General features: G+C 36.7%; 1 protein-coding gene across 2 annotated transcripts in view; it reads right to left on the reverse strand.

The window, feature by feature from the left end:
* Positions 1 to 16721, reverse strand: part of nutf2 (nuclear transport factor 2) — an 84212-nt gene that overhangs the window by 51541 nt on the left and 15950 nt on the right. The window contains exons 1-2 of one of the 2 annotated variants that reach the window (XM_039763086.1): positions 4878 to 4962; positions 2787 to 2908 (exon numbers count right to left, since the gene is read on the reverse strand). In XM_039763086.1, coding sequence (XP_039619020.1) covers positions 2787 to 2885 — 99 coding nt within the window. In that variant the 5' untranslated portion in view covers positions 2886 to 2908; positions 4878 to 4962. Of the gene's footprint in view, positions 1 to 2786; positions 2909 to 4877; positions 4963 to 16721 lie in introns of those variants that run through there. The other variant, XM_039763085.1, reaches the window with a different exon arrangement.

The raw sequence follows: 16721 nt of genomic DNA on the forward strand, positions 1-16721 counted from the left end.
TTTTTTTTTTTTACTAAGCAGTAAGTGTACATTTTTGTCCTTCTGTTCTTTTTTCCCCAATTCTTGTAATTTGAAATAACAGTCACTGTACTAAACACAAACTGTCTCACTGCCCACACTCAGATGAGTGTCCATTTCAATCAAAGGACAAGATTTGGACTCCTTAAAGTAGCTTCTCTTAACTTCTGCCAAAGACATGCCTCTTTCTGTATGCAAGGCCTCTTTTCTTCCACTCCAAATCTAGCTGGAGGCAACATATACATTTGTAGTTCCTCCCCATGCACAGGATGGCTCTTCAGACTCTTTTTTCTCAGCTTATTAATATACTTCTTTTAATGTAAAACACAATATTTTAGCTTTCTCTCTCTCTTTCTCTCTCAGTCTGCTTGGCAGGTCTATTTTGTTCTATTAACAAAATGCCTGCAGTTCAAGTACTGTAATAATTTGTATAAAGGAGCACAACAACTTTATTAACGTAAAGCTCAAAAAAGCCAGGTCATTGTTTGAGATTAGCCAATTTACTGATCACTGATTAAGTAATTTGGAGTAAAAAATGTACCCATTTTTATTGGAGGCTGATTAAGCAGAGAACCACTACCTATTTGAGGGGAAAAAAATCACATTTATTTGTAATGATACAGAGGGAAAGACTACAACAAATTCAAAAATAGTCTTACCTTACCTTTACCAAACAATGTGAAAAAGATTATGTTGGTAAAAACATTTTGTCTCCACATAAAGCTGCCAGTTGGTCATCTAAACCAATCAAACATAAAAGAAAGTAAGCTGGCTCAGCTATTTATTGAATGCATAGTGCGTTGTTTAAACTACCTGCCCTCATAATTTACTTTGAATACTTGTTCAAAAGTTTAAAACGTCTAGTGTGTCAAATGCATACAGTATATAGCATGTTTGTGAATTAATACCATCAACTTAAAAAATACAGAACATCATTTAATGAAAACCTGCTCTGAACCTCAAATTGGGCTAAAGGTTCACCTTCCAACAGGACAATGATCCTTAGCACAAAGCAAAGATAACACAAGAGTGAATGTTCTTGAGTGGCCCAGCCAAAGCCCAAACTTGAACCCAATCGAACATCTATGGAAAGGCCTGAAAATACCCCTCCATTAATGGTCATACCCAAGATGACTTTAGGCTGTAATCTCTACAAAAGTACCAAGTAAAGGGTGTGAATATTTGTATCAATGTGATATTTCAGTTTAATTTTTGACACATGTGTAAAAATTTCTAAAACTATGTTTTTACTTTGTCATTTGGGAGTATTGATTGTTGCTTGATGAGGGCAAACATTAATTTAAATTATTTTATCATAAGTGAAGAGGTCCGAATACTTTATGAAGGCACTGTGTTTTGTATAGGAATTTCTGTTGCCATGCTAATGCTTAAGGTACACCATCCTTACATTCCATCCATGTTGAAATGCAGAAGGAATAAACAATGTTCTCCAAGTACTAATGAAAACTACTCCTTTTGCTTTCCCGTAGATAGTGCATTATAACTGTTAGCGCTATTGTATAATGGCACAAAATAACAAATATACACAAAATACAAAATAAAAAAATCCATATATTCTTCTTCTTCATTGCATTCACAATACATCACAACAAAACAAACTGCTATGCTATATTGTATTGATTAAAACTTTTAAAAGCTACCTAACTGTGTAAAAGGAACGGTAAACTAAGCAATTTCGTGGGAATGTTAATAATCAAATAAAATCAAAGCCCTCACACTCTCAAATGCTTCCTGACCATATGGGACCTGAACTCCCTTAAATGTCTACTGTGACTATCTATGAGCAACCTAAAGAAATGCCACACAATACTAAGATAACCTCTGCCATCAAACCTCCTTTCTCCTCCTACTCCATGCAGCCTACCCTTTGCCATCATGAACTTCTTCTGTGTTTTGACAGCCAACATTAGTCTAAGTACCCTTGAAACTAATCAGTTAGAAGTTATAGAACGTTGGCCTTAGAAATGCTGGACATGGATTTACTATCAAAAATTACTCCAGAGCCATACAGAGTTCTGTATCTTTTTTGTTTGAGTGAATGTTTGGCACATCAGCAGTGCTCGTCAGGAAGGGGCAACCCAAATGTATTATATGTACTTGCTGCTCCACCAGTTCTCTAGTTCCTACAGAGTGTAGCTTCAGAAAAAGAAGTCTATGAGTGACAAATAAATAAGGATATGAGACCTGCACCTACCAATTCAACTGTATTAATGTGAAGCATGGTGCTCCAATAACAGGACCACTAGCAGCAGTAGGACTTTAGGGATCTTTAAAACTCAACTTGTTATTATTCTATAGGAATTAAGAGGATAGGACTGGCAAGCTTTGTTGGACTGAATGAACTGTTCTCAGCTAAACCTTTCTAATGTTCTAATGAAAACTTCCATATGCCTTGCTAGTTTCAGTATGTGAAGAGCATCAACAGAAAAACTGTTGCGATTTAACTGAAAACACCACTTATCATTGTCTGGATTCTTCAGGTCATTTTGGTTATATAGACAAGTGACAACCAAACACAAAAATATGCAGACACTATCCTCACAGGGCTTTCATTCAACCTCTGTTTGGAATTTTAAATATGTTAACAAGTATTTTCTTCCTGACAATAAAACAGCATTAATGATAACACTTTCAATTATTCACCCAAAATCAGAATTTTTTTTAAAACTTTTTAAACTCATCATAGTAATTCAATTCAATTGAATAGAGTTCAATTGACTGCAGTATACAGTGTACACAATACTTACGTATATTGATTCAAGTTGAGGCCTGTTTGTGTCAAACAACTGATAATAATGCTGCACAAAGCTGGTTCCTATCTGCTCCCAGAGCGGCTTGTCACCCATCCTAATTCACCCAGCAATACGACCTGAAGGAATACAAAAGCATCCATGTTATTGCAGCTTAATATCCTCTTTACTTACGTTAATTAAATCAAATGTTAACATTGTCCAAATAACAATACCATAGTTGTGCTTGAAAGTTTGTGAACCCTTTAGAATTTTCTATATTTCTGCATTAATATGACCTAAAACATCATCAGATTTTCACTCAAGTCCTAAAAATAAATTAAAGAGAAACCTATTAAGAAATTAGAAAAAAATATTATACTTGGTCATTTATTTATTAAGGAAAATGATCGAATATTACATATTTGTGAGTGGCAAAAGTATGTGAACCTTTGCTTTCAGAATCTGGTGTGACCCCCCTTTGCAGCAATAACTGCAACTAAACGTTTCTGGTAACTTTTGATCATTCCTGCACACCGGCTTGGAGGAATTTTAGCCCATTCCTCCATACAGAACAGCTTCAACTCTAGGATGTTGGTGGGTTTCCTCACATTAACTGCTTGCTTCAGGTCCTTCCACAACATTTTGATTGGATTAAGGTCAGGACTTTGACTTGGCCATTCCAGAACATTAACTTTATTCTTCTTTAACCATTCTTTGATAGAACGACTTGTTTGCTTAGGGTTGTTGTCTTGCTGCATGACCCACCTTTCTTGAGATTCAGTTCATGGACACATGTCTTGACATTTTCCTTCAGAATTCTCTAAAATAATTCAGAATTCATTGTTCAATCAATGAAGGCAAGCCTTCCTAGCCCAGATGCAGCAAAACAGGCCCAAACCATGACACTACCACCACCATGTTTCACAGATGGGATAAGGTTCTTATGCTGGACTGCAGTGTTTTCTTTTCTCCAAACATAACGCTTTTCATTTAAACCAAAAAGTTCTATTTTGGTCTCATCCGTCCACAAAACATTCTTCCAATAGCCTTCTGGTTTGTCCACGTGATCTTTAGCAAACTGCAGACGAGCAGCAATTTTTTTTTTTGGAGAGCAGTGGTTTTCTCCTTGCAACCCTGCCATGCACACCATTGTTGTTCAGTGTTCTCCTGATGGTGGATTAATGAACATGAACATTAGAGTGAGAGAGGCCTTCAGTTGCTTAGAAGTTACCCTGGGGTCCTTTCTGACCTTGCCGACTATCACACGCCTTGCTCTTGGAGTGATCTTTGTTGGTCGACCACTCGTGGGGGAGGGTAACAATGGTCTTGAATTTCCTCCATTTGTGCACAATCTGTCTGATTGTGGGTTGGTGGAGTCCAAACTCTTTAGAGATGGTTTTGTAACCTTTTCCAGCCTGATGAGCATCAACAGCTCTTTTACTGAGGTCCTCAGAAATCGCCTCTGTTTGTGCCATGATACACTTCCACAAACATGTGGTGTGAAGAGCAGACTTTGATAGATCCCTGTTCTTTAAATAGCACAGGGTGCCCAACTCACACCTGATTGTCATCCCATTGATTGGAAACACCTGACTCTAATTTCACCTTCAAACTAACTGCTAATTCTAGAGGTTCACATACTTTTGCCACTCACAAATATGTAATATTCGATCATTTTCCTCAATAAATAAATGACCAAGTATAATATTTTTGTCTCATTTGTTTAACTGGTTTCTCTTTATCTACTTTTAGGACTTGAGTGAAAATCTGATGATATTTTAGGTCATATTTATGCAGAAATATAGAAAATTCTAAAGGGTTCATAAACGTTCAAGCACCACTGTACAAGATCTTCTTCAAAACAAACTATAATATTCACACATACATCCATTTTCTAACCTGCTAATCCCACTTGATGTTACAAGGAACAATATCTGAGTAGCACTGGGCACAAAGAAGAAGCTATGCCTGCAGTAGGTGCCAGTTCGTCACAGGATACACTTAGTCATGCTTATTTATTAGTCAAAAAAAATAAATAAATAACACATTTACATTTAATTTTGCCGCAACATGTAGTATGATTGAATACAAAACCAAGGCAATTACCAAGATGCTAATCGAGAGGCTTGATGGTCTAGGTGTGAGACTTGTAAGCTGGAGGGCCTAGGACCTGATGGAGCAGCTCTCATAACTGGGGAAACAGAAGGGAGTTGAAAACTGCTCAAGGTTAAAAATAAATATATTCCTACATTTCTTATGCAAGTAATTCTCACGCTACTGATCTTTTCTAAATACAAAAGAAATAAATTAAAATAATTAAATAATGAGATAAGTACAGGTAAAATGACACACTGATTGTGAAACTGGTTGGAACAGAAACCTACAGTACAATCACAGTGGTCTCCCTGTACTCGGAAAGCCTTTCTTTACGTTCTAAATTGGTATCTGATGGATGGTCAAAGTGTGTCCAAATTCCAGACTGTAACATTTGTAAGCAACATAGGGACAGTGCCAAGGTCATCCATTTCACAGTACATATCTACACCAGAAATGTGCTTTTTAAGTGTCATTTGCTAAATATTTTCACTAGTGTGTATGTAGCATTATGTAAGTGCTACAGCCAGATGAACAAAACCAAAAACAATACCAAATCAATATAAGGCATATTCAGTACAACACCTATATGTTAGGTATAGCACCTACTATTTTACTGTAAATTTAAAACCATCACTTTAAAATTCAAAGTGTTTGTTATTTTGACATCTATTTTTTAGTGACTTTTATATAATAATTAAGTTCAAAATACTATAAATGAGATAAGTGCAATCAAAATGCCAATTCCAGTATGTCATCTCAGCAAATAAAAAATATAATTAGCAATGTAACTGCCTACTTTACTTTTGTGAAAACTGGAGGTAGTGGTGGGTAGCTGATTAGGGATATTGTTAACAAGAGAAAAAGCATTTACCAAAAAAAAAAAAAAACACCTGATAGGGGAGTGCTTTTCCCAGATTTAACTGTCTTTTTAGCTTTCTGTTTAGCTCTCTCTTATACTATAGTGTTTACAAAATTTGTATATAAACTTGCTTTTCCAAGTTTTCAACATACCTATTTACAGTGCATAAACCTGCTATTGTACTGTATACAGTATAGTGGACTTATTCTGATACAATTCTTTTGAATTTTCCAAAAAACAGATATGTAACATATGGAAAAAGACCTTATCAGCTTTCTTGCTCCTTCCTTCTGGAATCTACTTCCCTGATCTACATGTGAGGCTTTACTCATCTTAAAGTTGAAGTAAGGATTGAAATACCACAAATACCACCTGTTCTAACAGATTGCTTAAAAAACATCTTAATTTACAAAATTGAATACTCTTTATTGTTCAAGGAAACAGAATTTCTACTTTCACACAATATTCTGACATGCAAAATAAGGGGTACTAATGCACAAAAAAATTTCATTCCACAACTTCTCCCTATCAACTCCATCTTGGCAACATTCCATTAGACAGAATGGCAACTCTGCTCAACAGTTTTACAATGCTTAGAGCAAAAACAAAAAACTATAGATGACACAAAATGAATGCACTGCCTTGCATAAAGACAGTGATGCTCAGGTTTCAGAAATACAGATTTTCTTTTTTACACTTCAGAGTGTCAACACTTGGAACAATATCCACTCTCTTTCCTAATGATATTGATATATGTTTACTTTAAATTTATTTTGTTATGTTTTGTCTTGTTTGATTTTATATTTAATTTTGTGCTGTCATACCCTCAAAATACTTCCCTGGCTAATCAAGTGTTAAGTCAACGCTTGAAAAATTCTTTGATGTTATCAGTAAACAACAGAACTCGCACCCTGATGCAGTTTTTATCATTGGTGGGGATTTTAATCAATCGAATCTTAAGGATGTATTCCCCAGATTTTATCAGCATGTACACTGTAAAACCAGAGGGAAAAACACCTTAGACCACGTCTATACAAACATAAAAGACGCCTATAAGGTCATTCCACGCCCCCGCCTTGGCAAGTCTGATCATCGCTCTTTGTTTCTTGTTCCAGCACACAAGGCCTTTATCAACAGTACGAATCCAATTAGCAAGACTGTTAAAAGTTTGGCCTGAAGCTGCCATTTGCCAACTCCAGGACTGCTTTGAACAAACAGACTGGAATACATTTTTTCAACAGACATACTTAGAGACACATGCTTCATCTGTGCTATCATATATTAATTACTGTGTGTACAATGTTACTGTTAACAAAAGGATTAAGGTCTACCCAAATGAGAAACCATGGATGAATAGTGAAGTCAAACAGCTGCTCAGGGAAAGGGACATAGCCTTTAAATTAGGAGACACCTCAGCCTATAGAGCTGCCAGAGCTAACCTCAAGAAGGGCATCAAGTCTGCTAAACTAATCTACAAATAACGGATTGAGGAGGACTTTGACACTAACTCAAACTCACAGTGGATGTGGCAAGGCATCCGATTAATTATGGACTACAAAAAGAAAAATGACGTACAATATACACTAGCCAATAACAATGCCAACCTAGCAGAGGAACTTAACAGTTTCTTTGCACGGTTTGACAAGGACAATAACTCACAGCCTGTGGTCGTACACATACATGATGTGCAGCGGGCACTTGAAAACATCAATACAAGAAAGGCAGCAGATCCTGATAATGTGCAAGGACGTGTGCTGCAGGCCTGAGCTGACCAATTAGCAGAGGTATTTACACACATATTCAACTTCTCTCTCTCTCTCTCTCCTCAGGTGTAGTCCCTTTGCGCCTGAAATCCACAACCATTGTACCTGTTCCCAAAAAAACGAGGATAACCTATCTTAATGACTATTGACCAGTCGCTCTCGCCCCTGTCATCGCACAGTGCTTTGAACGACTGGTAATTATCCACATCAAAGCCTCCATCCCAGCTGATATAGACCAACACCAGTTTGCCCATCGGTCAAATAGATCAACTGAGGACACCATCTGTGTGGCTCTACATGCTGCCCTCATGCACCTGGAAAAGCCCAACACCTATGTTAGGATGCTCTTCATTGACTACAGCTCTGCATTTAATACCATCATATCTAACCAGCTGATCAAAAAACTCTAAGCAATAGGACTTTCTCTGTCCATATGCAACTGGTTACTGGATTTTCTGGATTTTTCTGTCAGAAGTAGCTTCAACTCCCACCTCCGGCAGAACTTCAACCACGTCCCGAGGGAGGTGGGGGACATTGAGTCCGAATGGGCCATGTTCCATGCCTCTATTGGACACCGGTGGTGAGAGATGCCATCAAGCTGAAGAAGGAGTCCTATAGGACTTTTTTGTCCTGTGGGTCTCTGGAGGCAGCTGATAGGTACCGGCAGGCCAAGCGGCAGCGGCCGGTTGTTGCTGAGGCAAAAACTTCGGGCATGGGAGGAGTTTGGAGAGGCCATGGAGAACGACTTTCGGACGGCTTCGAGGAGATTCTGGTCCACCGTCCGGCGTCTCAGGAGGGGCAAGCAAGAGCTTCCAGCTTTAAGTTTCTAGGAGTCACCATCTCAGAGGACCTGTCCTGGGCTGACAACAACTTGGCTATAACAGGCAAAGCACAACACCACCTCTGTTTCCTCAGGAAGCTAAGGAGAGCTGACCTCCCCCAGAAGTTGCTCGTTAATTTCTATAGATGCGCTATAGAGAGCATCCTAACTAACTCCATAATGGCCTGGTACAACAGCTGGACCAAGGCTGCTAAAGAAGCCCTGCAGTGGGTCGTAAAAACAGCAGAGGCAACTACTGGGACTGAACTGCCATCACTCAAACTCTTGTATAAGACTTGCTGAGTGAGAAGGGCCAAAAACATTCTCATGGATAAAACTCATCATGGAAATTCTTTGTTTGAGTTCCTCCCGTCAGGAAGACGCTTTAGGTCAATACGTGTACGCACAAACAGACTACAAAATAGCTTTTTCCCATCTGCCATAAACTTTCTGAACTCTGAATCTCCTCAGTCTAAGATCATTTTTAATTGAACATGTGCAACAAGCTATATTGGTAATGCGCAATATACTAATGTAATACAATATATAATATGCACTATTTATTAACAGGTGCAATAACAATTTATGCTGCTGTACTTTGAGCAATAATAGTTTGCTCTGGTTACTTGATCACTTAACACTGTATATGACATATTTGGAATTATTTGACTTTTCTTTAAATGCACCTTGGGGCTGTCACAAAAAGTAATTTCGTTGTGCTACACAATGACAATAAAGTGCTTGAACTTGAACTTTACACGGTAACTAATAATGCAAGAAAAACAGCATATTGAAACAGTAATATTTCACGTGGTTAATTTGCATAGTACTTCAGTAATAATATTTATTTATAAACTAGATAAACTAAATGTAGGTAACTACTTGAGAGAAATGCTGTTGTCAGATTATAAGGCAAATGTTTATTATTTTATATTCTCCAGATAAAAAAGCATCTTAACATTGGGACCAAATGGGAACAAAGTAAAACTATCATCATATTGATGCCATTCTGCAAAACCAGATAATCACAAGAAACAGAGCAAACTAGCACAATTCAACATAAATCAACCACACCTACCCAGAATCATGATATTTCATAAACTGATTTATTTATTTATTTATTTTTTATATTTATTTTATTAATTTTATTGGAGTCCATATAAAGCAATCAAGTTTTTACAAAAAGAAAAATTGAGTTAAGAACAGATCAGTCCCCACCCCTGAGAGAGAGAGAGCAAGCCAAACAGCGTAAAATGTAAGGCTTGTAAACATACCTAAATGAATAAATTCTCTATGCTTCATGAACTTATTTTAAAATATTACTGATTAGATCCTGCCATGTTTTGAAAAAAGTCTGTATGGATCCTCTAACTGAGTATTTGATTTTTTCCAATTTCAAATTATATAACACATCGGTTTCCCACTGACTTAAAAGAGGAGAGTTTGGATTCTTCCAGTTTATCAGAATAAGTCTGCGTGTCAAAAGTAGAATAGATAGAAGCTTCTCCGTCTTAAAATGCTTTCTACATTGGTTTCAGATTCTAAGTGAGTGAAGCGCAATTGGGTTATTTGTATTTTGCCAATAACGTGTGTTTATTGGAGCACATAGCAAGGAATACAAAGAAGTACTGCAGGATTTTACTTCTATTGCGGTCCATGCCAGTGTATGTTCTACTATTTGTGTCCAGGTTCTTATCGCCTGTATATTTGCTGCCCAGTAATAAAACTGGAAGTTAGGTAGAGCCATGCCGCCTTCTGCCTTTGTAGGGTCGCTCTTTTGATGCATGGATGTTTTGAATTCCAAATAAATGAGGATATTGTTGAATCTAATTGCCTAAAGAATGATTTATTAATGTATATTGGAATGTTTTGAAATAAAAAAGGAGTTTAGGAAGAATATTCATCTTAACAGTGTTAATTCTTCCAGCTAGTGTGAGATGAAGGGTTGACCAATAAACTGATTTATAATGTAATTCCATAATGTGATGACAGTAGCAGTAACATAAGCATTTTTGTTTTTAAAAAAGTAGAAGAGTTTCCTCACTTGAGGTTAAATTATGTGATTTAAAAAAAAAAGGCATGATTTCTGCAATTCAAAACTATGAATTGGCATTACTAAACTGTTACAAAAAAAAGATCATAAAAGTTTTATGTTTAATATAACTAAGCAAGATAAACTTTTGAAATAACCAAAGAAAAGTATTATCTTAAAAGAAATGTTCCTTTTTAAAGCAGAGTGACTATTGCTTCCTTTCTAGAACTTTCACGATACACAGTGAAAAAGAGAAAACATTATTTTAAGATAAAGTAGAAGTTGAATCTCTTTTTTAAACTACTGTAAATTCTTTTTTTGGTAACTTCAAGCATTGTTCTTTCAAACTGTGGCAGAGATTGCTGGCATGCTGCTCACCAAAGTTGTGCTGGCTATGCTTCTTCCGCATTATGGAGATCCTCCGCAACATTCTCCTTCATGTCTGCATTCTGCATTGCATTATACCAGCTTAGATATGCTAGCTAGTATGTATAGCTATTAACAATTACTGACACTAATATGTGTCATTTTTAAAAGTGAAATTACACAAATATTATTAAAATTCATTACAAATAAATGTGGTACAAATATTAAATGATTTTAATTAAAAATATCGCAATAGTTCTCTGAGGAAGGGATGTATACATTTAGTGCAACATATTTAGTATACAAGTAATCTAAGAACTGGCCTACATAGGCCTAAACAGCCGAATAAAATTCACTTTGTCTACTGTTCAAATTCCTTTTTATTTAATGTTTTTCACACATTGAAATGAAATGGTTAAACACAAACAGAAATAAGCAGAATCAGCTTGCTATGACAAGCTGCTTAATAACCCATTTCATGACTACAGTAACAGAGTGAGGAAGAGAGGCACAGAGCATAGAGAGCAGGCTAGAACAGGAAAAAGAGAAAGACATCCTAATGGCACAGAGGAGAACGTGTGATGCACATATGAAAGCTCACCTTCAAACATTTACAGTAGGTATCAATTACCTGGAACGAATTGTGAGCCCTATGTGTCATCCTTGCAGATGTTCTAGAAGCACAGTGCTTCTACATGGCTTTCCAAGTGGTCAACAGAATACATGAAATATACACTGAAAATGAAATCTGTCAATTTTGAGATGCTGTAATTGGCCATTGATATCCGTGTAAATGATAAACATTTTCTATAAAAAGTAATAAATGTGTATGAAAGTTCTTGTATTTTAACATCCCTAATGCTATTTTAATTTTTTTTTGCAATGGATAATGTAGTTTAAATGGGAATACCCAGTAATATACCCATGGGACTAACAGAATGACTGTATCAAAAAACAGTTTGGCAATATTCATTATTTTTGATAGAATAAATAAGGAAAATCTGTAGGGTTAAAAAGAATGTTCCACTCAAAAATGGACAAGAATTTTTTTTTTTAATCTCCTGTTTTTGTGGAGAAATGACATAAAGCTTCTGTCAGAATGGGACCAAACTGTGAACAACATTGGGCAACAGTGAACAATGTGAAAAAAGTCCATGGGGAAAAAAAACAAAATAAAAATCTCGTCTTACTCTTGTCGCATAATTTATGTCAGTTATCCAGTTGTATGCTCAAAACATGCAAAACACATCCTTTTATGTCGACATGTTGTTAAATAGTTACTTCTGGAATAAAGAGCGCAAATCATAAGATTCTAAAACAACATAGGAAAGACTTTTTGAATTGCATACAGTACTCTTGACCAAACAATGAGGACAACAGACAGGTCTTCAATTCAAAAGCCTTTCCGATCATGCTTTAGTTTCCTGTTTTTGATTTTTTCTGTTTATTCTGGAAGTAAATTTGTAACAATCTTTCAGCAAAAAGTGACGCTTTTTGCATGGCTTCACCAAAAGACTGAAAAACTGACATGTGGATTACGCAGGACAAGTAACATGAGGGTTTTTTCTTTTGTCCATGATGGGCAAATGATGTGAAAATGTCTCCACGTAAACTTGAGATTACAATATTTTCTTGGCCACCACTACAAATTACATGGGGTAGCTCGCTTTTTTTCCTCCCACTTTTTGGGTGGAGTATTCCTTTAAGATTTTGGTTTGCTCATTTCTCAGACTGTGTGTCTAGGGTCAATCATAAATTCTTAAATGAAAGTAATTTAGAATACAATAAACCCTTTTATCTTTCAATTTGTTTCACATTACTGAAAATCTGACAGTAATTTGGTAAGATGCAAAGATCTCCACTTACATAAAACTGATCTATACATAAAATTCCTAGGGTTTTAAGAAAATTTAAATCTGCTTACAAAAAGGTAATAGAAGTTCCTAAAGAACTTAAGTCTTTGTAACTTTCCGGGTTGTGGTAGGAGTCTGTGAAATGTATCGTCTACAATAATATCTTAATTGTTGTTTCAGCCATGTGCATGCTGAAATTACGGAGTTTGTCACTCACTTTGGGAAGAAAAAAAAAATCAATTAAAATCTCGCCATGAAAGTCCATGCATCCACTGACTCATGTAACTAACAGGAGACAAAACTGCACGTGCGCAAAGTGAGTGAATAGGCTTGCACAGTCAATGCACCACAAGTTAAGCCAGGGTAGCTGCCTACAAATGAGTCAGCAAAAAGCACCAGGGGAAAAAACAGCCTTGCAATGCACATCATTAGATTTAATTGTAAGACATGGATCATTCTCACTCGCATGGAAGTGGTTTGACTTTGAAAAGACTGAAGTTGCTCAAAAGACGGCAGTCTGAAAACAATGTTGAAAATTCTTTGCTGTTAAAGACAGAACGACAACTAACTTCATTCACAATCTGTGAAATAACCACCGCACAAAATATGAATACAAAAAGCTCCAGGAGTCAGTTGTCCATGACAGGTCTAAATCACCCAAGATACAAGCACACACACTCTGCAAAAAGTGCCATAGGGCAAGAAAAAAAACACCTGGCATGAAATAACAAATGCAGCCATTAATTACACTGCAAAAGACATGGTACCAGTTAAAGAGGTTGAGAGGGATGGTTTCAAACATCTTTTGAATACTTTAGACCCAAGATATAAACTGCCCGGCAGAAAATATTTCAGTCAAACAGCTCTGCCTAAATTGTATGATTCATGTCGCCAAACTCTGGCACATAAACTGCAGAAAGTTTCACATTTTGTCACAACAATGAATTTATGGTCAAACTGAAAATCTGAGCCTCTTCTTGACAGTGCATTTCATCGACAAAACATGGTAACTCCAAAGCTGCTGTTTTCAAATGTTCTACTTTCTAGAAGACCACACAGTCAACATCATTGCACACGGTCTGAAAGATGAGCTGGATTCATGGTTGCTGCAAGAAAATCATATGGTTTACATGACAACAGATAGTGGGACTAATGCCAACAGTGCATTATGGATTAACAACTGGAAGAAGCTTCCTTGTTATGGACATGGGCTTTATATTGCAATTGGCAAGTAATTTGGGTTCCTCTATAAATTGCAATTTAAGTGAAACTGATCTAGTAGGTTGCAGCATAAAAATATCCGTCAGGACAAATTATTTTTATCTACACGAGAAGCTACAAAAAACACAGGAATTCAGAGAAGGCAAGTCTCTGCACAGTGCCACAGAAAAAGAGATCATGATGACACCTGAGGTGGACTTTAGTTGTGGAAAACACAACAAGAACAGTTCCCCAAATTGAGGAAACTTGCAAAAAAGTACATGTGCATCTCTTCCCTCAAGTAACATGTAACCGTGCTGCTCTGAAACCAAATGCTGTGGACAGACAGGTGTTTCTGTCACACAACTTGAAGTTTCCTAAGTAGAGTTTTACAATTGTTTTATTTTTTCTGGTATTCTTGATCAATACTGGACAGAACTTGAAGTTAGTAATTTGTTTAAAAATGTTCCTTTCTCTCTCCAAGTGATACACAACTTTGGGTATGTTGACGTCGGGGCTTAAAGGTGGCAACCTCAACACTAATAGTGTTCAATCTGCAGACGTCTGCCCCATGTAAGTCTTAATTGTGTTTGCAGTGTGTTTGGGGTACTGCTGTCAGGTATACCGGTTCATACCTAAAACAATTTATTTTTTTTATGATATTGATTTTTCTTATACCGTAAAACTAGTTTAAATTGCCAAAACAATGTTCGGAATGTGGTGCAGCAGGAAACTGTTTAAGGGGGGACCTTTTCACTGCTACACCGCTAAACATGCATGCAACAGAGTACATGCGTTAGTGGAGGTATTGAGTGGTGAAAATGGATTGAGAACATTCTGAAACTGAAGCTGTAGCAGACAATAAAATTGAACATGATGACACAGAAGAACTTTGGCCGAAAAAAGGAGCCATATCTGTTGTCTGGAGATACTTCGGTTTTAAAAGGTCGAATGTGGACCAAACAACTATTTACTGCAAATGCTGTCGAGCTAAAGTTGTCGCCAGAGGTGTCAGCATGAGCAATCTGCTGCACCACCTTAGCCGCAAACATGCTTTGGAGTACCATGAATGTATGAAACTAAGATTGGCACCCTCCACGTCCTCAGGTAAAACTAAAAAAGGTAGAGGACACTCGTGTCAGACGTCATTGTAGACACATTTGCTAGAGGTACTGCCTATGACAAAAAAAGCAAGCGGTGGATCAAGATAACCAACGCCATGGCAATCCATATAGCTAACGAGTCAGTGGATAGAGATTGATAGAAAGTGTAGTTGGTTTACAAAAAAAATATTTACTATTTATTCCTTTTCTAAGACATATTCAGTGCAATGACCAAAATTCCATATCACGGTATTTTTCAAAATTATACCAGTTTCACGGTATTCAACAGTATTTTTTGCCTATGCGTGAGTGGATGTTATCCACATTTTCCACTGCAATTACTGCAGTAGACTGGCTAAGAATTCCACTGTCATGACAATTGTACAAAAAAACATTTTAATGTGCACACAAGTATTAATACAGGTTTGCATGGTCCCATAAAGTGACGGGTGGCACTAATGAAGAGAAGGAATCACATTGCATGACAGTTGCAGTCAAAATATAGAACCTTTTTATTGAACACATTTTGCAAACAACTTAAACTATAATTTTCACAACATATTTTCAACCATCCAAAGAGGCATTTAGACTTAGTAAAATATCCAGAGGTGCTTTTCAAACGTTGTATGACACTGAACATGTCTTAGAAAAGGAAAAAAAAATAGTAAATATTTTTGTAAACCAAATACACTTTCTGTTAATGTTCACAATCTCTGTCCACTGACACATGACTTTTTAAGCAACTTTACCATCATTAAACTGCGTAATATTTAAACTAATTAATAATAACAATAAAATAAATAACAGAGCAACTTCCAGTAATAATACTATTACTTCAAGGCTTCAACCCCAGGTACATTACACAGTATTCACTAAATAAAAATAAAATAAAATAAAACAAGTGCAACTTGGTGATGACATCTTTACCAACTGAACCATCATTAAGGCAATTTGCAGTAATATGAACATTGCTTCAAGCGAAGCTATATACATAAACAATAAAACTGCAACTTGCATTTATAATGCTATTTGTGGTATAGCCGGTCCACGGATTCAAAAAAAAAAATATGGCCAGTTTTTAAATCCAGTTAGCTGTGTCCGTCTCCGGGTGTGATTGTTCTCAATTGCTTCATTGGCTTCCTGTGGCGTGTGATTAAAGCGCTGCGCCCACGGAGATGTATATTTATGGGCCAGCAGGATAGGGGGAAGGAAAAAAGAAAAGATAGAAGAGAAGGAGGTTAAAGAAGGGAAAAGGCCGATCTTTTAAAATCAAATTATCTCCAAACAAAAGGCATGACTCCTTTTTTGCCAAAAGTTCTTTTGTGTCATCATGTTCAACTTTATCGTCTGCTACAGCTTCAGTTTCAGAATGTTCTCTGTCCATTTTCACCGCGCAATACCTCCACTAACGCATGTACTCCGTTGCATGCGTGTTTAGCAGTGTAGCATTAAAAAAGGTTCCCCCTTAAACAGTTTCCCGCTGCGCCACGTTCCGAATGTTGTTTAGGCTATTGAAACCGGTGTTGCCGTACAAGAAAAATCCATATCGTAACAAAAATAAAGAACGGTTTTCGGTATGAACCGGTATACCTCCCAGCACTAAAATGTAGTACTGTGTGCATTTGCAGTGGGGTTTAAGTGAGGCTTGATGAAAATGGAAGTGCAGTGCAACACAAAGGAGAATCAAAGGGTTGTTGATTAAGTCTTGATTTGTTAACTTTTCTTCATAGTTTGAGTACTCTGAACTGTCCAACTTGAACTAAGAATATAAGTCAGACATTACAGCATTCATGACTACAATCCAGCAAGGAGTTACCGCAACTCAGAAATCCAATTGGACCCAAAAAGAACAAATTC

This window comes from Polypterus senegalus, chromosome 9 (genome assembly GCF_016835505.1).
Source record: "Polypterus senegalus isolate Bchr_013 chromosome 9, ASM1683550v1, whole genome shotgun sequence".
NCBI classification, from domain to species: domain Eukaryota; kingdom Metazoa; phylum Chordata; class Cladistia; order Polypteriformes; family Polypteridae; genus Polypterus; species Polypterus senegalus.